This window comes from Salmo salar, chromosome ssa17 (genome assembly GCF_905237065.1).
Source record: "Salmo salar chromosome ssa17, Ssal_v3.1, whole genome shotgun sequence".
In the NCBI taxonomy this organism is placed as follows: domain Eukaryota; kingdom Metazoa; phylum Chordata; class Actinopteri; order Salmoniformes; family Salmonidae; genus Salmo; species Salmo salar.
Genome location: NC_059458.1, coordinates 17,002,722 through 17,025,891, shown reverse-complemented (window position 1 = coordinate 17,025,891; position 23,170 = coordinate 17,002,722). Strand labels below are relative to the sequence as shown.

The 23,170-nt window shown below is 44.5% G+C and overlaps 1 protein-coding gene across 2 annotated transcripts in view; it reads right to left on the bottom strand.

Annotated features, from left to right (window-relative positions):
- The window catches only part of LOC106575283 (FERM and PDZ domain-containing protein 4), a 65,777-nt gene that overhangs the window by 11,095 nt on the left and 31,512 nt on the right, over positions 1-23,170 (bottom strand). For both annotated transcript variants that reach the window (XM_014151715.2, XM_045698892.1), the window contains exons 2-6: positions 10,800-10,916; positions 6,756-6,919; positions 2,621-2,723; positions 1,659-1,704; positions 1,430-1,534 (exon numbers count right to left, since the gene is read on the bottom strand). In XM_014151715.2, coding sequence (XP_014007190.2) covers positions 1,430-1,534; positions 1,659-1,704; positions 2,621-2,723; positions 6,756-6,919; positions 10,800-10,916 — 535 coding nt within the window. The remainder of the gene's footprint in view (positions 1-1,429; positions 1,535-1,658; positions 1,705-2,620; positions 2,724-6,755; positions 6,920-10,799; positions 10,917-23,170) is intronic.

Sequence of the window (23,170 nt, the reverse complement as noted above, 5' to 3'; positions counted from 1 at the left end):
ATACACTCAATTAGTATTTGCTAGCATTGCCTTAAATTGTATAACTTGGGTCAAATGTTTTGGGTAGCCTTCCACAAGCTTCCCACAATAAGCTGGTGAAACCGACTCAGGTTTGTAGGCCTCCTTCCTCGCACATGCCTTTTCAGTTCTGCCCACAAATATTCTATGGGATTGAGGTCAGGGCTTTGTGATGGCCACTCCAATACCTTGACCTTGTTGTCCGTAAGTAATTTTGCCACAACTTTGGAAGTATGCTTGGGGACATTGTTCATTTGGAAGACCCATTTGCAACCAAGCTATAACTTCCTGACTGATGTCTTGAGATGTTGCTTCAGTATATCCACATAATTTTCCCCCCTCATGATGCCATCTATTTTGTGAAGTGCACCAGTCCCTCCTGCAGCAAAGCAGTTGGGATGGTGTTCTTCGGCATGCAAGCCTCCCCCTTTTTCCTCCAAATATAACAATGGTCATTACGGCCAAACAGTTCTATTTTGTTTCATCAGACCAGAGGACATTTCTCCAAAAAGTACGATCTTTGTCCCCATGTGCAGTTGCAAACCGTAGTCTGGCTTTTTTATGGTGGTTTTGGAGCAGTGGCTTCTTCCTTGCTGAGCGGCCTTTCAGGTTATGTCAATAGCCCGTTTTACTGTGGATATAGATACATTTGTACCTGTTTCCTCCAGCATCTTCACAAGGTCCCTTGTTGTTCTGGGATTGATTTGCACTTTTCGCACCAAAGTACGTTCATCTTTAGGAGACAGAACGCGTCTCCTTCCTGAGCGGTATGACGGCTGTGTGGTCCCATGGTGTTTATACTTGCGTAATATTGTTTGTACAGATGAACGTGGTACCTTCAGGCATTTGGAAATTGCTCCCAAGGATGAACCAGACTTGTGGAGGTCTACAATTTTTTTCTGAGGTCTTGTCTGATTTCTTTTGATTTTCCCATGATGTCAAGCAAAGAGGCACTGAGTTCAAAGGTAGGCCTTGAAATATATCCCCAGGTACACGTCCAATTGACTCAAATGATGTCAACTAGCCTATCAGAAGCTTCTAAAGCCATGACATAATTTTTGGGAATTTTCCAAGCTGTTTAAAGGCACAGTCAACTTAGTGTATGTAAACTTCTGACCCACTGCAATTGTGATACAGTGAATTATAAGTGAAATAATCTGTCGGGAAACAATTGTTGGAAAAATTACTTGTGTCATACATGAAGCAGATGTCCTAACCGACTTGCCAAAGCTATAGTTTGTTATCAAGAAATTTGTGGAGTGGTCGAAAAACGAGTTTTAATGACTCCAAACTAAGTGTATGTAAACTTCCGGCTTCAACTGTACACAAATCACTTTTGTCAGTTCAGTTGGTGGTCAAAGGTCAAATGGATAAATTCAACGGTCAACCATGTGACAGGAGGAGAACTTACCGGAACCTGACCGTTAATGATGACCTCTTCTGCGAAGCGCACTTTGACCGGATTGGACTTGAGCTTGGCTTTTTTGGCTGCACTGATGAACGCTGATTTGGGCGACTGAGAACAGAGAGATTTAGCATGGAGGTCAGGATGAAACCAATCCCTGTGTCGGGTGTGCAGCAATCATACATCCTGTTATTATAAACAACATAACCAACAGTTCAAAAATAAAGATACTCACAGGGTACGGCTGGACAACAGTCAACATAATGGACTCCTTACAGTTTCTGGAGGGAGAAAAGCACATTTAATTGACTGATAGTTACAGTGAATGACTTCAACTTAATGGCAACGTAAACAGGAAATCAATGATTTCCAATCCAATGTAATGAACTAAGGGACACGCCTGCGCACACAGGCACAGACGCGCACACACGCACGCATGCACACATGCTTGGAGGCACACACACGCATGGACATACATACACACATGCGCGCAGACACATATACACACACCATATTCTGGTATCTGGGGGGGATGAGATGTTATTAAAAATGTTCACGTCTCCACAAACAAACAGGCAAGAACACAGCCTCACTTCAGACTCTGACATTTATCAATTTCTAATGAAATGTCATGTCTGCTACGTTAGAAAGTATAAATACCCAAGCTTTTGGCTGAGTTTTGTTCAGTAATAATTGGCTCTGAATATGTGAGAGATGCCCAATCAAGTAATGCAGTCACGAAAATGCAATGTTCACTTTTCAGAGTTGAATACATAAACGACCGAAGGCAGACGCTAGCTCTACAACATTCTGACCCTTTGAGAAAGTCTGATCATCCCTCAGTAATACAACAACTGTCAGCCATGTTTACACTCTACACATTTCTGAGAGCCTAATGACAAAATAAAAACTACAACGTGAATGCCGGACACAAGATATTCTCCCCTAAGGGCATGGTTTGGATGTGTCCTGGAAATTACAGCCATCAAATCACCAAATACTTTGTAACGTCTGTACTTTAGTAAGGTAACAGAAATAATGGTTTATGAAATTATTATCTTAAAAGGAATAAAGTGCCTGTAAAGTCTGGTGCCTGAAGGGCCATGGGAGATAACAGCTGTTGGCACAACTGGACATAGTTACCCATGCTGAATACCCTAGATAAACAGAGACAATAAGACAGACAGACAGGGTTACCTGACGAGGTCGATGACGCGTTCCCTGGGTGCTGAGCTGACTGCCTCATCGTTGATCATGATGATCTCATCTCCTGGGATCAGCTTTCCCTCCGAGGGACCTCCTGCGCACACACACACACACACACACACACACACACACACACACACACACACACACACACACACACACACACACACACACACACACACACACACACACACACACACACACACACACACACACACACAGATTGTCAGGGATTTGTACATACATTTGTAGTAAACAATGCTGATGCACTGAGACGTTTAGGCTCCGTGTTCACGTTATCTTCGGTTCAAATCTGGTTTCAAACATCAGCCCTACCCGCTAACACCAAAGAAAAGTGAACTCATGACATTTTTCTCAAAAACTCAGGTTCACTCAATTCCCAGGTGTGACAGTCTCTCTGCGTACCACTCTCTCCTGTGGAGATTACGAGCTTCTCAGCCGGCAATTGAATCTCTCTGCTTGTGTTGTAGAGGCACAAGACAGATGAAGATGGGACCTTTGTTCCCGATGCCTGCACCGATTCTGAAAGCGCTAATTATTTTCCAACAAGAAAGCCTATTTCCCGTGATAATGAAGTTCTGAATAAATGGATGGATGGATGACACTGGGTGAGGAGAGGAGACGCGGGGAGAGCGTAGGGGGCTTCAGAAACTCTCCCAACATCTGAATAGAATAGAGAGACGCTGAGAGAGAATCCTTCTGCCTTACTTAGTCATAGAATGACAACTGTTTTGTAGTCTCAGTCTGTAGTCACACTAAGCTCCGGATGAGCAACACTCAAAACGTCGACTGATAATGTTTCATGTGTCAAAGTCTTTCAGTAGATTTTTGGGATAAAAAGAAAACATGGAATACCTAAATGATCGACTGTCCAACATCCATCATGTAATCCATCAATGATTGGTGTTACTCACCAACTAATAATCACTGTACCTCACTAAAATTGTCATATGAGAACAAAAAATAATTTGATTGGTGTCACTGCATGTCCAATTGCATTGTGCCATTGTAATTATCACACTAATTGACAGGAAAAGCCACCGCTACAGCACTGTGTTTCAGTGAGCTCATACACAGCATAGTGGAGATTCAGTTCAAGAGGTAATTGTTCTGTCAAGAATTCATAATTGCTTAGCGGCTGCTATAGGCAAGATACAATCCATGGCAGTGGCTGCCTCATGCATTTATTTAGTCAGGCAGATAGGTGAAATAAAAAATAAAATCTTTATTTAACCAGGTAGGCCAGTTGAGAACAAGTTCTCATTTACAACTGCGACCTGGCCAAGATAAAGCAAAGCAGTGCGACACAAACAACAACACAGAGTTACACATGGAATAAACAAATGTACAGTCAATAACACAATAGAAAAAGTCTACATACAGTGTGTGCAAATGGCGTAAGGAGGTAAGACAATAAATAGACCATAGCAGCGAAGTAATTAGAATTTAGCAAATTAACACTGGAGTGATAGATGTGTAGATGATGATGTGCAAGTAGAAATACTGGTGTGCAAAAGAGCAAAAAAGTTAATAAAAACAATATGGGGATGAGGTAGGTAGTTGGATGGGCTATTTACAGATGGGCTGTGTACAGCTGCAGCGATCGGTAAGCTGCTCAGATAGCTGATGCTTAAAGTTAGTGAGGGAGATTTAAGTCTCCAACTTCAGCGATTTTTGCAATTCGTTACAGTCATTGGCAGCAGAGAACTGGAAGGAAAGGCGGACAAAGGAGTTGTTGGCTTGGGGATGACCAGTGAAATATACCTGCTGGAGCGCGTGCTATGGGTGGGTGTTGTTATGGTAACCAGTGAGCTGAGATAAGGCAGAGGTTTACCTAGCAAAGACTTATAGATGACCTGGAGCCAGTGGGTCTGGCGATGAATATGTAGCGAGGGCCAGCCAACGAGCGCATACAGGTCGCAGTGGTGGGTAGTATATGGGGCTTTGGTGACAAAACGGATGGCACTGTGATAGATTGCATCCAGTTTGCTGAGTAGAGTGTTGGAGGCTATTTCGTAAATGACATCACCGAAGTCGAGGATCGGTAGGATAGTCAGTTTTACGAGGGTATGTTTGGCAGCGTGAGTGAAGGAGGCTTTGTTGCGAAATAGGAAGCTGATTCTAGATTTAGTTTTGGATTGGAGATGTTTAATATGAGTCTGGAAGGAGAGTTTACAGTCTAGCCAGACACCTAGGTATTTGTAGTTGTCCACATATTCTAAGTCAGAACAGTCCAGAGTAGTGATGCTAGTCAGGTAGTTGCAGGTAACGATCGGTTGAAAAGCATGCAATTAGTTTTACTTGCGTTTAAGAGCAGTTGGAGGCCACGGAAGGAGTGTTGTATGGCATTGAAGCTCATTTGAAAGTTTGTTAACACAGTGTCCAAAGAAGGGCCAGATGTATACAGAATTGTGTCGTCTGCGTAGAGGTGGATCAAGGAATCACCCGCGCAAGAGCGACATCGTTGATAAATGCAGAGAAAAGAGTCGGCCCGAGAATTGAACCCTGTGGTACCCCCATAGAGACTGCCAGAGGTCCAGACAACAGGCCCTCCGATTTGACACACTGAACTCTATCTGAGAAGTAGTTGGTGAACCAGGCAAGGCAGTCATTTGAGAAACCAAGGCTGTTGAGTCTGTCGATAACAATACGGTGATTGACAGAGTCGAAAGCCTTGGCCAGGTCGATGAAGACGGCTGCACAGTACTGTCTTTTATCGATGGCGGTTTTGATATCATTTAGTACCTTGAGCGTGGTTGAGGTGCACCCGTGACCAGCTCGGATTGCACAGCGGAGACGGTACGGTGGGATTCGAAATGGTCAGTGATCTGTTTGTTAACTTGGCTTTCGAAGACTTTAGAAAGGCAGGGCAGGATGATATAGGTCTGTAACAGTTTGGGTCTAGAGTGTCACCCCCTTTGAAGAGGGGGATGACCGCGGCAGCTTTCCAATCTTTAGGAATCTCGGATGATCCAAAAGAGGTTGAATAGACTGGTAATAGGGGTTGCAACAATGGCGGCGAATAATTTTAGAAAGAGAGGGTCCAGATTGTCTAGCCCAGCTTATTTGGACAGGTCCAGGTTTTGCAGCTCTTTCACAACATCTGCTATCTGGATTTGGGTGAAGGAGAAGCTGGGGAGGCTTGGGCAAGTAGCTGTGGGGGGTGTGGAGCTGTTGGCTGGGGTTGGGGTAGCCAGGAGGAAAGCATGGTTGATTATCGTGGATTTATCGGTGGTCACAGTATTTCCTAGCCTCAGTGCAGTGGGCAGCTGGGAGGAGGTGCTCTTGTTCTCCATGGACTTTACAGTGTCCCAAAACTTTTTGGAGTTAGTGCTACAGGATGCAAATTTCTGTTTGAAAAAGCTAGCCTTTGCTTTCCTAACTGACTGCGTGTATTGGTTCCTGACTTCCCTGAAAAGTTGCATATCGCCGGGACTATTCAATGCGCGGGGACATATCGCGGGGACTAGATAGATGACATCACACCAGGGCCAGAAGTCTCATTAGAATTAACACGACCCTCATATTCCTTAACAATACTCGATCATGACAATTGTGGTTATTGAATTGTATTGTTGATCAAACAGTGATTATTTATATACCCCCTAGGCTGATAGAGACGTGACATGTGCTTGGAGCCAAGGACCACTGCTAACAAAGTGCTGAGCGTGAAAAGCCCGATGGCATCAATGTCATACCACAAACGTGTGACAACGATTGAACTGCTCTTATTAACCAAAATACAGACAATGTTACTGACACTTGAAAGGTCGATGGGTAAGCCAGAATTAACCCAAGGATGTAAAGGTATCCATAACACATACACAAGAATGGAATTTGCATTGACTAAAATGTCTTTGAACACTTTGTACCAATATCATGTTCAGTAGATTTCTAAACTTCATGTAGGAACATATCTGGATATGATCCCATGAAACAGCTATGGCCCTGTTCTGATGTGAGAGTGTCATGTATATTGATATGGCTTTAAATTAGAGATCTTCAGGTGACTTCGGTCAGTGATCATCTTGGGAGATGTAGGCGGAGGGATATACCAGGAGGGGTCATGGGAGATGTAGGCAGTTGGTGGGACATTGATGCATACCAGGCGTGACGGAGCGGACCACCACCGGTTTCTCGCTCCCGGCCACGAAGCCGAACCCCAGGACGGGGTCCCGTCTCATCTCCACCAGCCGGGGGTCAGGGGGCACCAGCTGCACCCCATCCAGACGGTGCACCTCCTCCAGGGAGCTGCTCTGGGACACGTGGCTGAGAGGAAACAGGAACAGGCAATGCATCATCAGAGACAGACTCAATAGGGCAGCTTCTCAGTCCAAACTGATCCAACAGGAGACTAAGGACATAGGACTCTCCTGACTAGAACATTGTTTTCCCTAGTATTGGGTAGGCCTCACGCCAAACTCTTTTGTTCCCTGCCTAAAAAAATTGTCTTCAGTCCCAAAACTGAGAGGAACCGGCGAGAGGGTAGTGGGATCAGTTTGGAATTGGGCCCCAGAATGATTCTGTTATTAACTCCAGTAATTCTGATTTTTATTTTACCTTTATTTATACAGGTAAGTCAATTAAGAACACATTCTTATTTACAATGACGACCTGATTCATAAAAACAATCAGCAGTCTGGCACCCTGTATCTGGGTGGGGTCAACATTCTACAAATATACTCTTCCCACTTAGATAACTCACACGTCTAATTTACACTGTGCTACATAACACTCCTAAACCATCTGACACACTTTCTCACGCAAGCACGCACGAACAATGGGTCAAAGGTTGAAGTTCCCTGTCACATCCTGACCATAGAGAGCTCGTATTTTTCTATGGTAGAGTAGGTCAGGGTGTGACTGAGTTTTTTTTGTCTAGTTTATTTATTTCTATGTTGTGTTCTAGGTTCTTTTTTCTAGATGTGGAACGATACTGAAGGGCGTATTCCCAGTCAGGTATGTCCTGTGCCTCCTCCTCGCACTCTCCCTGAGGTGCGTGTCACTAGTCCGGTGCCACCTGTACCGGTCCCACGCATCAGGCCTCCAGTGCACCTCCCCAGTCTAGTACGTCCTGCGCCTGCTCCTCGCACTCGCCCTGAGGTGCGTGTAACTAGTCCCGGTGCCACCTGTACCGGTCCCACGCATCAGGCCTCCAGTGCGCCTCCCCAGTCTAGTACGTCCTGTGCCTGCTTCTCGCACTCGCCCTGAAGTGCGTCACCAGTCTGGTTCCACCTGTCCCGGCTCCACGCACTAGGCCTCCAGTGCGCCTGCCCAGTCCGGCGACGGTCCTCACTCCGGAGCTTCCGGCGACGGTCCCAAGTCCGGAGCTTCCGGCGACGGTCCCCAGTCCCGAGCTTCCGGCGACGGTCCCCAGTCCCGAGCTTCCGGCGACGGCCCGCAGCCCGGAGCCTCCTGAGACGGCCCGCAGCCCGGAGCCTCCTGAGACGGCCCGCAGCCCGGAGCCTCCTGAGACGGCCCGCAGCCCGGAGCCTCCTGAGACGGCCCGCAGCCCGGAGCCTCCTGAGACGGCCCGCAGCCCGGAGACTCCTGAGACGGCCCGCAGCCTCCTGAGACGGCTCGCAGCCCGGAGCCTCCTGAGACGGCCGGTAGCCCGGAGCCTCCTGAGACGGCCGGTAGCCCGGAGCCTCCTGAGACGGCCCGCAGCCCGGAGCCTCCTGAGAAGGCCCACAGTCTGGAATCTCTAGCGACGGTTCCCAGTCCGGAGTCTCCAGCGACGGTCTGCAGTCCGGAGTCTCCAGCGACGGTCTGCAGCCCGGAGTCTCCAGCGACGGTCTGCAGCCCGGAGTCTCCAGCGACGGTCTGCAGTCCGGAGCCTCCAGCGATGCTGGCGGGTTCGCAGGATGAGAGGGTTCTTCGTCCCGCACCAGAACCGCCTCCGATGCGGGAGGATCCGCGGGATGAGAAGGTTCTTCGTCCTGCACCAAAGCCGCCACCAACACTAGACACCCCCCTAACCCTCCCTTTTGGTTTCAGGTTTTGCGACTGGAGTCCGCACCTTTGGGGGGGTACTGTCATGTTCTGACCATAGAGAGCTCGTATTTTTCTATGGTAGAATAGGTCAGGGCGTGACTGGGGGGTTTTGTCTAGTTTACATTTTCTGTGTTGTGTTCTAGGTTCTTTTTTCTAGGTTGGGGTTTTCGTATGATTCCCAATTAGAGGCAGCTGGTCATCGTTGTCTCTAATTGGGGATCATATTTAAGTTGTTGTTTTTCCCACTAGTGTTTGTGGGAGATTATTTTGAGTTTATGCATGTAGCACCTCTTCGTCACGGTTTGTTGTTTTTGTTTATAGTTTATTGTCTGTCTTGCATTGTTTCACATAGAAAAAAAGATGTGGAACGATACGCACGCTGCGCCTTGGTCTCTTTCATACGACATCCGTGACATTCACTGTCTGGCATTAGTGATGTGATTGGGTGTGGCATCTTACATTTGTGCTTCTGATGTACCCACCCACTGCACCATATCCACAGTCCACATTCTCCATGTTCATGTTTTTTGCCCTCTCTTTACCTATTCCAATTGGTTCTGTCCATTCCCCTTTTAAACTAATGTCTATTGGTTCTGTGATAATACGAAGTATCTCTGGGTTATATAATCCATTCCCTCTTTTGGCGTCTCCATTCTCTCTCTGTTCAGGTCCATTTTCTCAGGGCTAGTTTCAATACAGCTTCAATACTTTACTGTAGCTCTCCCTCTCCTAAATCTGTATTCTGATGAATCGTGTTCAATCCCGTACCCTAGGTGAGCTACACGCAGGCATATCGATCATGGTTTCATCTCCAAGAGCTGGGCAAATGGTCAGAGTTCAGAGTTCACTGGCATCTGTGCCACGGAAGGTGAAATGCTGATGTTGCAGCGGATCCACACAGACCGGGACCAGGTAATCCATACATGGGTATACCAAGAGCACAGTAAACACCGGAATGGCTAATATTCCCTGGATAGCAAAGGACAATATCAATACTGTGGACTGTCTGGGATTCAGGATTCAGAGGGTTCAGTGTACTATCATTATCCCAAGCGCACAGAGAGGGTGATGTATTTGAAATCCACTCAGTCCTTTATGCCCAATAGGGAGACCCATCGATTACACTCAGGCCAAATCAGAGAAATATATCGCCACAAAGCCAGATATATTGCCCTGAGACCAGCCATATATTATCCTCCTAATAGCTGTCTCACACCTCCGATGGTACGGCTCGCACATACACGCCCACGTGCACACACACACACGTAGGCAGGCAAGCATGCACGTTCCCCCTTTGCCATGGAGGAGAACAGCAACATTCACTAAACCTGTAACAGTAGGCTGTGCTAGGTTAGGTTAGGAGAACAATCTCGTCGGTTTACCTGTCCTCATCCATTTATTTCTCACGCCTAGAAATCCAATTGTCACGCTCCCTTATCTGCACTCCGGTGTCATCTCTGTGAACGTCACCCCATTCTCACTGGGATCAAATAAGCCTCCACGCTAGTGACACGTCTAGAGATAGGAGACAGCACCCTTTCCTTGTTCAGAGCTCCTGCGTCACTCAGTGGGGAAAAGGTGTGTTTTATGTATCCACAGAAGTAGTAAAAGAAATCAGTATTCAGAAAGAATTCAAGACACTGAGGCAGAGTGCGTCAGACAGGGATGAAGGGATGGAGGTGGGGGGGGGGAAATCAGTATTCCATTGGCATACTGTTGATATAGGACACGGGAGAACATGACGTGTCTAGAATTTCCAGACAAAATTGGAACGACAGACCTTTAAAAAAAACACTTAGGAATCTCCATTACAGCGCAGACGTTCACTAACACCTGTCATAACTGACGTTTTGAGTAATCACATTACGAAGCACGTGGGGGAAATTTGATCAGAGGTTCATTTAAAGTTTATGTCAGGACCGTTAATCAAACAATGCAGGTGATCACACACTCACTAATTATATTGTAAGACACACTCACTGAGCAACAGTGTGTCATGTGTTATAATGCTACAACAAGTGATTTGAATGTTAATAGCTGAGTGAGGTGGACTTGAATTAGGCCTAGAATGATTTGCAACTGTTGGGGGGGAGGGGATGTGGTTCGGGCCTGGACACTGTTGTTGTACACCCCCCTGGGGAAGGATGGTACTTACTTGCTGAAGTAGTCTCGGCCGTCCCTGGAAGAGCCCATGTCCCAGCCATAGGGGGGTCCCGGTAGGGAGCCCCAGGATCCAGAGGGGGGAGGCCAGCCCGATGATTTGGTCTTGTGGCTGAAGCAGAGCAAAATGAGGTGTAAGGATGATCGTATGGACGTCTTATTAATATGTGACGTTGCTGTAAGGAGCACCTTTCTCAGAGCCTACCCACTACTGGACCACGGGACATTATTTTTCCTAGTCCTTCAAGCTGGATATCTACATAGCTTAACATAATTGGCTGCTACGGTCATTACATAGCCGCTGTAGCCAAGTCCTGCCATGAAATTGTGTTAAGAGTGTGAAGGCATGAGACGGTCAGAGAACCCCGAGACGACCGTCAGACGGCTCCCCGTAAATTAAATTAATGATGTAACCGAGACGTCAAGGCACAACAGGCTTTAAACTAATGCTTGGAGATTTGTGAAATTGGTTGTGTGTCAACAGCACTAAAATTGGCATCCTCTGGATAGAGGGAGAGGATAAACTTTGCATCAAGTGTGCCTAGAATCAAAACGTATCATTGCCACTCTCAACTCTTCGCAGGGCCAAATCATACAGAACATACAATAGCCACCATTTGTTGATTTTTTATCACATACAAAAGATTGGCCCCCACACTAACTCTTTTCCAGATGACTTCCAAGCCTTGAGCTGGAAATAACAGTGTTGTGACAGTTCAATGACAACGCCAAGCTAGGGCACAATGGAACACGGAGGACATCATGTCAGAAACACACAGTAGGTGACAAACACCTACAGATTGATGTGTCACAGTGTGTTCGTTCACACTCTAGCCTCCAGCCACCGACACGCCGCGCTGCATTGATGTCCGCTGAAGACTTTACACATGTAAAGCACAACGTGGTAGCACAACGTGGTAAGGCACCATACAGCGATATGTAGAACAATAAAGACAAGATCAGAAAACATATTTTCATCAGTAGCCTTTCTTTATGGACACAAAACCCCCAGTGAAAACAATTTAACATGGATTTTTATCAGCTGATGCTTAAATATCCCTAAAAAATATCATCCTTATAGACTTAATGGGTTGACTACATTAAGCCATCAGTGGGACAATATCACCCCCATTATCCCATCATGGGGGTGGGTTTCAGAGAGCCGGCTATGCAGTCGGTCGGCATGCTTGTGTCTCAGCGTGTCTCATTGTGTTGAAGAGGCTTTTGGTCTAAACCAAACTGCTGTGGCGGATTCCGAGCTGAGGCCTTCATCTCCTAATCCTCCTCATCAGAGCCAAAACAAATCCACCACTGACTGACTGACTGTCTGTCTGTCTGTCTGTCTGTCTGTCTGTCTGTCTGTCTGTCTGTCTGTCTGTCTGTCTGTCTGTCTGTCTGTCTGTCTGTCTGTGTGTCTGTGTGTCTGTGTGTTGTGTGTGTGTGTGTGTGTGTGTGTGGTACGAGGATTTAAAGGAAGGGGAGGAGGAGAGGGAGTGTATGAAAAATGCCCCTCCACTAGAGATCTGATGTCACAGCCTAGCAGGGAAGGGGGGAGACTGTTCCTCAAAAACAGTTTATGTACAGAAGGGAAAGGGATTTGGGTATTGATGTGGGAACCCTGTTGTCTCAGTGCAAATATGATAATTGTTTTTGCAGGAAGGAAAAGTTGTGGGAGGGATTTAAAAAGAGGAGAAGACTATGATAATAAGAGATTCAAATGATCAGTTCAATGATGATGATCATCATCATCATCATCATCAAACAGAGTGGCTGTACTTTGCATGAATAAAAAAAGCAACCATTGACCCATGAAGCCTGTAATCAATATGGAACGTGGTCCATGTAGCAACACTTTAAGGAAATCGAAAAGCACTTTCCCTTTCAGAGGTAGAATTGGTCTTTTCTGAAAAGCTTTTGCTGCAAAAAACCCTCCCAAAAGACAGCAGAACCACTCAAGGCCTTGAATCAATCATTCTGATTCAACTGCAAAAAGATCCCAAAGAACTAAAACTGAGCGTCAAATTTAAATACAGACCGATTATCTCTTGGCCATTCTGAACAGAATGATGGTGAATCGAGTCATTTCCAAAAGTTGTTGTAAGATTTGGGCTTGTAGCCTAATACTTGGCTGTGAATGACAGTCAGTTTCATGATGACACAGTCTGTTGTTTGACGGCCGAAGCCTCCTGAATGAAGTCTTACATCCTATTGCTTGGTTATACCTTCAAAGCCTGCCATTTCATCCACTGATTTTCCCTTCTTTTGAACAGGTCTGTAAAACGCTTGAAACAAACAACGGCCTACAGTGGCAAATTACACAATCAGCAATCTCCCTGCACCGGATGTGTGTGTGTGTGTGTGTGTGTGTGTGTGTGTGTGTGTGTGTGTGTGTGTGTGTGTGTGTGTGTGTGTGTGTGTGTGTGCACGCGCACTGGGAGGTAACAAGTATTCTGGTCTCTGGACAGTTTACTCATTGCGCAAGCACTGCCCAGCGAAATATCTTTGCTATGTATAACCTACATGCTTTGAAAAGGATCTTTCAGATCACATGTGTCACGCACACTCTCCAGCTTTCACCCAAACATTTCTAAGAACAATCTCTGTTGGAGCAGAAAGGTTTTCGCGAGGATGGAGTCTAGCATTGTCCTATTCTTCAAGCAAGAAGTGTGTCAAAAGCCATTTTCCTTTTCCTGAGTGCTCCCATCCTCATATACCCATCTAATTGTGGACTATTCTGTGGCACCACCGCCAGCTATGATCATCAGAACAATTAACGCTTGGTTCAGAGAATTGCATTCTTGTCAAGCTCTGATGGCTGAGGAGACCTCATGCCGTTAGTGCTAGCAGGCTTCGTCACACTCCACACAGCAGTATGTTCAGCTTGGACGGCTACTCACTCACCATGCTCCAGCAAGCAGGGGTAAAGAGGCTGGACAGACTGAGAGAGAGACAGTGAGAGAGAGAGAGAGAGAGAGAGAGAGAGAGAGAGAGAGAGAGAGAGAGAGAGAGAGAGAGAGAGCGAGCCCTGGTTAAAAACCCGTTCTCCCCCCACCACCTAGACCTCTACCCAGACATTCAGCCAGTCACACACATGTTAATAGCTTTTCCATGATGCGTTAGTCTCCATTAGCACAATGTCAAAAAGAGATGCTGCCACCTCCCTCCCCGGGCCCCGCCTCTCTTTTTACACTCTACGGAATAACTAGGCTAATACCCCCTTCACTCCAAGACTGGATGGAGGGCATAGAAATATTCAACAACAAGAGAGCACCTCAGTCATAAAATTGAGACAAGTCTTGACCTCGGTCATTTTAAGGAACCAAAACGAGCCCTTTTGGGGACAGGAAACATTAACATTTGTGAAAAATCGGCCTCAATTTTGTGTTTCTTTACAGCATATTTTCACAATATAGTTGTTTTTCATTATTTATTGGCTAAAAGGCCTCCCTTGTTCGGCGGGAGTTCTACAGTTGCAGAGAGCAAAGGCTAAAGTGATCCTGGACGAGTATATTTTAGGCTTTTTCCCCCCCGAACAACCTAAGTTACTCTCCCTCCATCTGGGGATCATCCATCTAAAGTGTGTAGAGGTCTGGTTCCCTGCCATGAATTATAGAAACGGACACAAAGGCAGTGGCTAGAGAGCATCAGTGTGTCCCTATGTGGTTCTGCAACATTCCCTGTGGATGACTAAAACACTCTGCTAGGAGCCATTTTATCACTTGTGCACTCTGCTCCAAGCTGTAGAAATAGACACGGCAGAATGGAGAGGGTTTTAAATTCTACTTAGACCTACCTAGACGGCGTACATCTTCACAGGTCATGTCGTCAGAATGTGGTATAAAATCAGTCAAGCTAGAGATACAAACAGCCCCACCAATATGGCCGCCGTCGGCCACGTATAATGCAAATTCTACACATCGTAAATCTATGATCTTGACTTCATCTCCATCCAAGTGCTGTGACTCAAGGCATCCCATTAACTTTTTCCACCACCAGCAGCCTACTAGAGATTCCTCTCCCCTCCCACATCGGTCTGTGGTGCTTCAGAGAGTCATAAATGAAACATCCCTCCATGTCTTTAAAGGATGCCCTCAAAGTGCTCCCTATTAATACAGCATGGCTTTCTGAAGAAGACAACATGCTTCAGCTCTCACAGCGACGTTTTATGTAACCAGGCCATACCACAACCCATGCTCTGCTCTGAACATTTTGTCCAGGGAGGATACACTATAGGCCTGGACGAGGGAATGCTGAGGACCACATGAAAACGGCAGGCGTTTCGCAGAGGCAGCTGCCGTTAAAATGCAATGTATGAAGCTTTGAGTTATCAGAAATTTACATTTTAAGTGGATAACCTTGCAGTTTTATTGGGATTTTGTTACTCAGAGTTAATTGCATTTAGAGTTCATTGCTTTAGAGGATGGGAAAAGCATGATGTTCCACTATGTAAAACAAGGGGTTTAGGCTTCCATTCAGCACCACCAGTAGCCCTGAATTGTTCAGCACCATGGACAGCACTAGTGCTCAACCCAGCCACCATACTGAAGCCACACTACTCACTGCAATCACCTTGATGCAGCAATTTACTCAAATGGAAGGTCAAAAAGCACATTGCTAGAATAACAAAGCCCGTAAATTCTCTTTCTTCACTGTCACTTAGTGACTCTCTCTCGCTCTTTCTGTCACTCACACACACACTAACATAGCCCCTGAGCCTTTTGGCCTCCTTTCCGGCACACACAGACCATGACAGGCTATGGTTCTCACAGGCCTCCCCATGCTCTTATTTTGATTGCTATTCATTCATGGCTCTGCTATGTATAATGATGTACGTTAACTGGCTAAATGAACAGTCTTGGTACTCAGTAACAAACATAATAATACAGTTACAGCTATCAGCTACATTCTCTGGGTGACGCCATGATACTCCTTCGTTTCCGTGTAGTTCACAGTCACACCAAGTCAAGTGTGTGTATACCGCACACGTGCACGCACACACAACTCCATTGACGCCGATTGCTCTGATCTTACAATAAATGACAGAACCTGTTCTGACATGCCCACACCTATCACACTGTGCTTCAAGGGAGCACAGATCAGAAGGAGAAGAACATGAAAGGCAGAACAAAACAAAGCCATGCCCCTCTTCCTGTCCCCGAGTGACAGTAGCAGGAAACCCATAGGCAGAGCAAAGAGACAGAGAGAGGGTCGTGGGGGTGTGCATGCTGTAGGAGGCTGCCATGGAGGCTGCTGGTGGTAATGGTGGTTGTAGCAAGGGTTGTTGTTTTAACCCTGGCACATGGTCTGGCAGGCAGCCCACAGCACAGCATGACCCTCTGCAGTAGAACAGTAAGAACAGTACATCCTCAGTTGGCTCCACCAGCCAGCCAGCCAGTAAGACTCACTCACACACAGAGGGAGGGAGACTATCAGTATTCCGCTCAAGACTCAAAGGCTGGCGCTGAACACCTTTGAGATTCCGTTCTGAAGAATGGTCCCCTAGGGAGCTGATCCTTTGCTCTTAGTCTTATGGCAAGTGTGTGTGTTTTGTAGTGCTCTCTCTATATTGTTTGTCCTAGTCCTTCAAACAACCATCATATAGGCCAAATGCCTTCTTCAAGGGGTGTCCTTGAGTACTGAATGATGTGGAAAGGAAATATTCTACTAGGGCACTCAATATATTTGGCTTGACTTCCTATAATCTAGAGGCACCTGTCCATTGAATATTTCAACCGGTATCGTCCTTCAGTTAAAAGATGCATTAACATAAAGTTATGACATTAAATTATAGCCCATTATTTGGCCGGCTCACACACACCTCACTCATTAACAAATTGATTCAGAGGGCTAGGTCACATCTGTGAAAGTTTGTAATGGCCATGCTAATTCTGAATATCACAAACTCTGTAGGTCATTCAAGGGGGATATTTTAAATCCACAGATTAGAGATGATCACTGTCATTTTATTTGTTGGAAAATAATTTCATCCAGCCATTTCTCACATTATTGTTCTCCAACTTCAATGTACTGGTAACCCCGAGATAACCTGATCACTTCTATGTTAGTAGTACAATGTGGACATGGTTCGTTTAGATAACATTGTTTACATTGTTGATCTATTATCAGTTGCAGAACAAGATGTATTTGTAAATGTTCTCTTTCTGCCCAAACTGATGATGGGGTTAAATAGAACACATTCCAGACAGTATGATTCTAGCCGAGCCCTGGTCCCAGACCTGTTTGTGCAAACATGTTTGACATGCCAAAGTGTGACAGGTAGCTGGCCTGATAGCCAGGCTGGCACATAGGATAGTATGATTCATTTCAGTATGAAAACTGACTAAACATATCACACGCATACAAAAAAGGGAGCGCTTATATTGCAGTCAGACATCGTAGACCTAGATCTCCTAAATGTCTCATAAAAGCTTGTTTTGATATTCATCCATTTTAAGAAATGCTCCGGGTTGCCAGATTGGGTTCAGTCATTATTATAAATTCTCCAGGAAGCCAGATTGGGTTCTTCGACTTTCTTAAACATTTAGGAAACACATGTCTCGTTAAGCGATCATTAAGAGATCGGTGCTGGTTCTGGTTGACAAAGCCCCAGCTGATGGTAGCAGCTTGTGTGCATACATCCAGATTTTGTGGTGGGGTTGGGGTGCATCACGTTCGCCAGTGTTAAACACAGATGAATGCAACATCTGCATTAGCAAAACACTGGATCACAAATCCCACAGATAAAAATCCCACAGAACAAGCATCACTAAATACAAGACAAATATATCCCAAACAAGACCACAAAAGATAATCATTAGTGCTGAAGAGCAGTGCTGTTTCAGTGCTGTTTCAGTGGTAGTATTTAAGTGGTGTAAAGTAACTAAGTAAAAATACTTACTGTACTTCTGTATCTGTATTTTGACAATTTTTACTTTTACACTACTACATTTGTACAGAAAATCTGTAGTTTTAACTCCCATACATTTTCCCTGGCAACCAAATGTACTCATTACATTTTGAATGCTCAGGCAGGACAACAATATGATCAAATTCTATACATAGTCACTTTACAAATGACCTCGACTAATCTGTACCCCCGCACATTGACTCGGTACCGCCTGTATATAGCCTCGTTATTGTTATGTAATTTTATTGTTACTTTTTTTTTCTTCACTTCAGTTTATTTAGTAAATATTTTCAGAACTATTTCTTCAACTGCATTGTTAGTTAAGGGCTTGTAAGTACGCATTTCACGGTAAGGTCTAACCTGTTGTATTTGCGCATGTGATAAATAACATTTGATTTGAATTCACGTACCTATCAATATAATACGTTATCTTACCTACTGCCTCGTACCATGCGGACTCACTAAACACTAAAGTAGTATTTTACTGGGTGACTCACTTTTACTTGAGTCATTTCCTATTAAGTATGACAATTGAGTACTTTTTCTACCACCATCAATGTAGTATTCAGCAAAGGGTCAGGGGGTGTGTGTGTGTATGTGTGTCTGTCTGTCTGCGTGTGCGTGTGCCTGTTGACATCCACTAATGTATTGGGCTCTTTCTCTCAGCTTGTCGTTAACTGTGAATCCATGTGGCGAGGGAGTGATACTATCCAGAGCAAAACAAATCACTGAGTGAGTTGACATCATTAGCGGATTAAACGCTAGACCGGAAAGTCCTAAACCAAACAGGTCCAAAACACACTAGACTAGAGCATGAGACAAGAACTATATTATAATGAGATGCAAATTATCAATTTGAATGAATCGTATAAAACATTTGAATAATATAAATAATTGTATTTTATAGCTGTTTGTTGAGCCAAGCTGGACTCACTGGACAGGCAAAGGCTGTTTTACGTAAATGTGTGTACCTCCATTAAGTATGATATGTTACGTTACATCAATAACGGTATGGTTACAGAAACAAAATAAATGACAGAAACGAAAGTAGGGTGGTTGGTCCATGCAGACCCGGTGCCAGAACGAATCAGGTTGCGATATGAGGTCCAGCCATTTTTCACCGGACCTCCTATGTGTGCACGTGCTAGCGCATTCACACATTTTTTTTTAATGGGTGTTATAGTAAAGACCATAGGCAGCTCCTGAGTTTCAAGTTTGGGAAAGATTACAATTTAACCTATCATTTCTACCGATCTGAATGACAGTTATGAACTTTCTTATATGCACATTTTCGTGGAACAGTTTAATTTCATTAATAACGGTTTCGTTTCTAAAAATCATTGTCACGTGATTAATCATAAAAATCTGAAGTAAAATAATACAAATCTAAAAGTTAAAATTCAACTATGAGAACACTAGCCTCTGCCATATGGACACATTGACACACGGGGATCAATTGGCGGCTAAAGAAATGAAAGCACAAAACTAGAAGCTGTCACTAGCGAACTTGCAACATTGTGTCAAATAGACTATTCCGGCCCCTCAGAGTTTCCTGTGCTCGTGTGCTCCGGGCACAAAGCTGTTTTTTTAATGACTGAATATATGGGATCATCAGATCATGATATTTTGCTCTTTCACATCGAGGCTTGGTGATTATCGAGGCTGGGAGTGTTGGAAAGATTTTTCAAATACTGAGGAAGTGTAATTCTCCATGGATGTAACCCCCCCCCAAAAAAAACAGACTTCGCTGACTTGTGTGAGGCGAAGAACAAATGTGTGGTGTATGTGGTGAGTTAAGACAATCAGAAATAAGACATTGCCAAATGGGCACTCAAATGTGCATGCATTATGGAGAGAGACGCACCATATCTTCGCCACACCCCCCTCCCCTTCTTCTTGATGCAACCTTTTAATTTAAAAAATGTAAGTGATCTTCACACATATTTTAGATGCTTTTCACTGACATCCGCAACTCAATCAGCTAGACCTATTGTCACGCGCGCTACCCAAATTGCGGGCTTCAATCAACAGCTATTAAAAAATATATATAATAATGATCCTTTGTGGCTAATGCTTCCTGGTGAAGTATTTTGAATGACTTAATTTAGACAGGAGTACTTATATATGGGGCGCAGTGGTCTAAGGCACCGCATCTCAGTGCTAGAGGCGTCACTACAGACCCTGGTTCGATTCCAGGCTGTATCACAACCGGCCGTGATTGGGAGTCCCATAGGGCCGCACAATTGGCTCAGCGTCGTCGTCCGGGTTAGGGTTTTCCCGGGGTAGGCCGTCATTGTAAATAAGAATTTGTTCTTAACTGACTTTCCTAGTTAAATAAAGGTTAAATAAATAGATTAAAATAAATAAATGTAATTTTGGCAAAACATCAATTTACTTTAGAGCAATCCAGCATCCTAACATTGCACTGAGCATTCGCCAACTTTCCTTTCCAATTCGCAGGAGGCTGAAACAAGAGATCTGGAAATGATGAGATGCTCATGTCTCCGCCCTAACAATGGGAGTCTTTGTCCCAAAGGCGGGAAGGCAGGCGACAAGGTTAGGCCTGCATATTATTCCCATAGAAACGCACTGGGTTTACACTGGACAGATTGTGAGTGAACCCTCTCGCTTCGCCTCTTCCTCTCTGCTGAAACTATATCACCAGAGAAAGTTTCCGTGCGAGCGAAACAGCGTCCATGTATATGTAGCTCATGTATCTGATGCTGTCTGGACAGAAATAGTATGACATGTTTTGGTATTTTGGTCCAGACAGCATCAGATACATGGTCTACACATACTGAGACAGAGCGGCGCTGTTTCACTCGCTCGGATGCTTTAACGAGATTGATGAGTGTTTCTGTCTTCGTGCGTCTATGTCAAATAAATTATCAATATTTCAATATTTTATTTGGACGGGCAATGCGATACGGCAGGCCGGGCTAGTCCTCTAAGGCCCGCACATAACGCCGGCCATGGGTCGGGGAGGACCAAGGTTGCTTGTTCAACGGGAACTGTACAATTTTTGCTAACCCTTCCCCTAACCTTAACCTAATTCATCTAACCTGCTACGTACATTCTAACCTTTGTCATTAGTTCTTACCAGCAACGTAAATTCACCTCGGAATTGTCCTTTGTTGTTACAGAGCAACAAACAGCCTGGTCTCAGAGAAATACGTATAGTACTATACATCCCTAAATGTATGATACATTACAGCATCCAATTCCTATGATATTGTATGACTGGGTAAGACGTATGACACTAGAATTTTTCTAATTCGTATCATATTGTACGACCACTATTTAATTCATAGTGTAATGTAATGTAATATATCATACTCCCTCTTTAAGGAATACCTGGGATAGGATTAAGTAATCCTTCTAACCCCACCCTCCCCCCAAAAAAGATATAGATGTACTATTGTAAAGTGGTTGTTCCACTGGATATCATAAGGTGAATGCACCAATTTGTAAGTCGCTCTGGATAAGAGCGTCTGCTAAATGGCGTAAATGTAAATGTAATACTCAATGGATAAAAGGAATGTACGTACTAAATCCTTCCCTGTAGCCTTCCCTGTAGCTCAGTTGGTAGAGCATGGTGTTTGCAACACCAGGGTTGTGGGTTCGATTCCCACGGGGAGCCAGCACAGAAAAAAAAAATGTATGAAATGTATGCATTCACTACTGTAAGTCGCTCTGGATAAGAGCGTCTGCTAAATGACTAAAATGTAAATGTAAATGTAAATCTTACAAATTGCTCTGAGGCCAGGTTGGTTGAGCACAGAGTGCCAATATATCCCTTATAGATGATTCTCTCTTCAAACATAGAGGCTTATTTATAAATCCTACTTTATCCCACCACTCAGAGAGACACTTTCTATATACTCCAAAACAAGATGTTATATATTTTTAAAACAGCTCAGTTCCTCAGAACTGAAGGCTGTGGTTGTAATCCAACATAGAAACTGATAGAACCCTCAATTGAAGGTCAACATTAAAAACATTCAACATTTTCCAAACAGGATAACTCTAAGTTGATCAGTGCTCAGGAGCAGAAACACTGCACTCTCCCCTCCACAAATGCATGTTAAGTAAAACAGAGAGCAGCTGGAAATAGCATCTCCTAAAAGGCACTATCGAAGAGCATGTAGGGATCAGCCCAAGATCTGACAATTACTTTGACACAAACTGCTGTAAAAACAAAGGCCTAAAAAAATACAAAAATGGACTAACATCTAAAACTAACTAGAGGACTTGGGACCCAAACTTCAGTTCTGTTCCGTTCAGTCGCTTGGTGAAAATCATAATGTAAAAGTGGTTAGCCAGCGCACTCTCCCTGAAAGCGAATTTATTTTCCTGCCAGAGCGGCGTAAGCTAGAATTGAAATTGAAAGCAAAAAAAAAGGTTGTTTGCCTGCTTTATTTCCATAATTGATCTGGGGGACGCTTGTGATAAATGGAGGAGAGAAGAGGATGTGCTTGGTCTCTTCAGTGTAACCAGAAGTTAGAAATGCTACTGTTTGATTAATCCTCTGTCTATACAGGCTATCATTTTGAATACGGTGTTGTCGGCCATATTTGTCTCTTCGACACCACATCTGATTAAGACTTGGTGCAGGTGGCTTCCGCCGAGACGAATGTTGCTTCCACTAAAAACAAAACAAGCAAACTGATTGATTCCAAGCAGTGGACTTAATTTCCTTGGCTGAAGATGACTTTCTAGTTTAAATCGATGCTTTGGAGCTCCACCTTCATGAGCTCAAGTTTGGTTGCTAACTATTTGTTACTCTATACCCCCGGAAGGTGGGCAGGATAATCAAACATTTCCTTCTGTTGCTTGGCAAAGGCAAAAAACAACAACAATTGAACAGATAATTACAATAGCTTCATTTCAAGATATTGCCAAAACCCCGAACAGCCCAGTAGCCATTTTCTATTCCAAGTATCTTCTTACAAACATATAACTGACCCCCCCTGGGTGCACATTTTGTTTTGCCCTAGCACTACACAGCTGATTCAAAAAGTCAAAGCTTGACGATGAGTTGATTATTTGAATCAGCTGTGTAGTGCTAGGGCAAAAAAAACTAAACGTGTACCCAGGGAGTGGCCCCAGGACTGGGTTTGGGAAACTCTGACTTACACCAGCGTTTGAGACCCAGTGATTAATATTTTCCACAATGCCTATTGGGACATAATCAACAGTAGAAACTACATAATCAACAGTAGAAACTACATAACCAACGTTATACCATGGCATTGTTGAATACTAATTTCTTATTGGCTTGAAGGGCATTCTAGAGCATGCATTATTTAAGTGATAATGCCTGAGAAGCTGGTGTTTGGAGGATATATTGGCACGGGTGTTGTTAGGCCCGAAACGAAGTCGAGGGCTGGCAAACCATGCCAACATGTCCTCCAAACACTGTCCTCGAGGGCATTATCACTTTTAGACAATGGGTTACC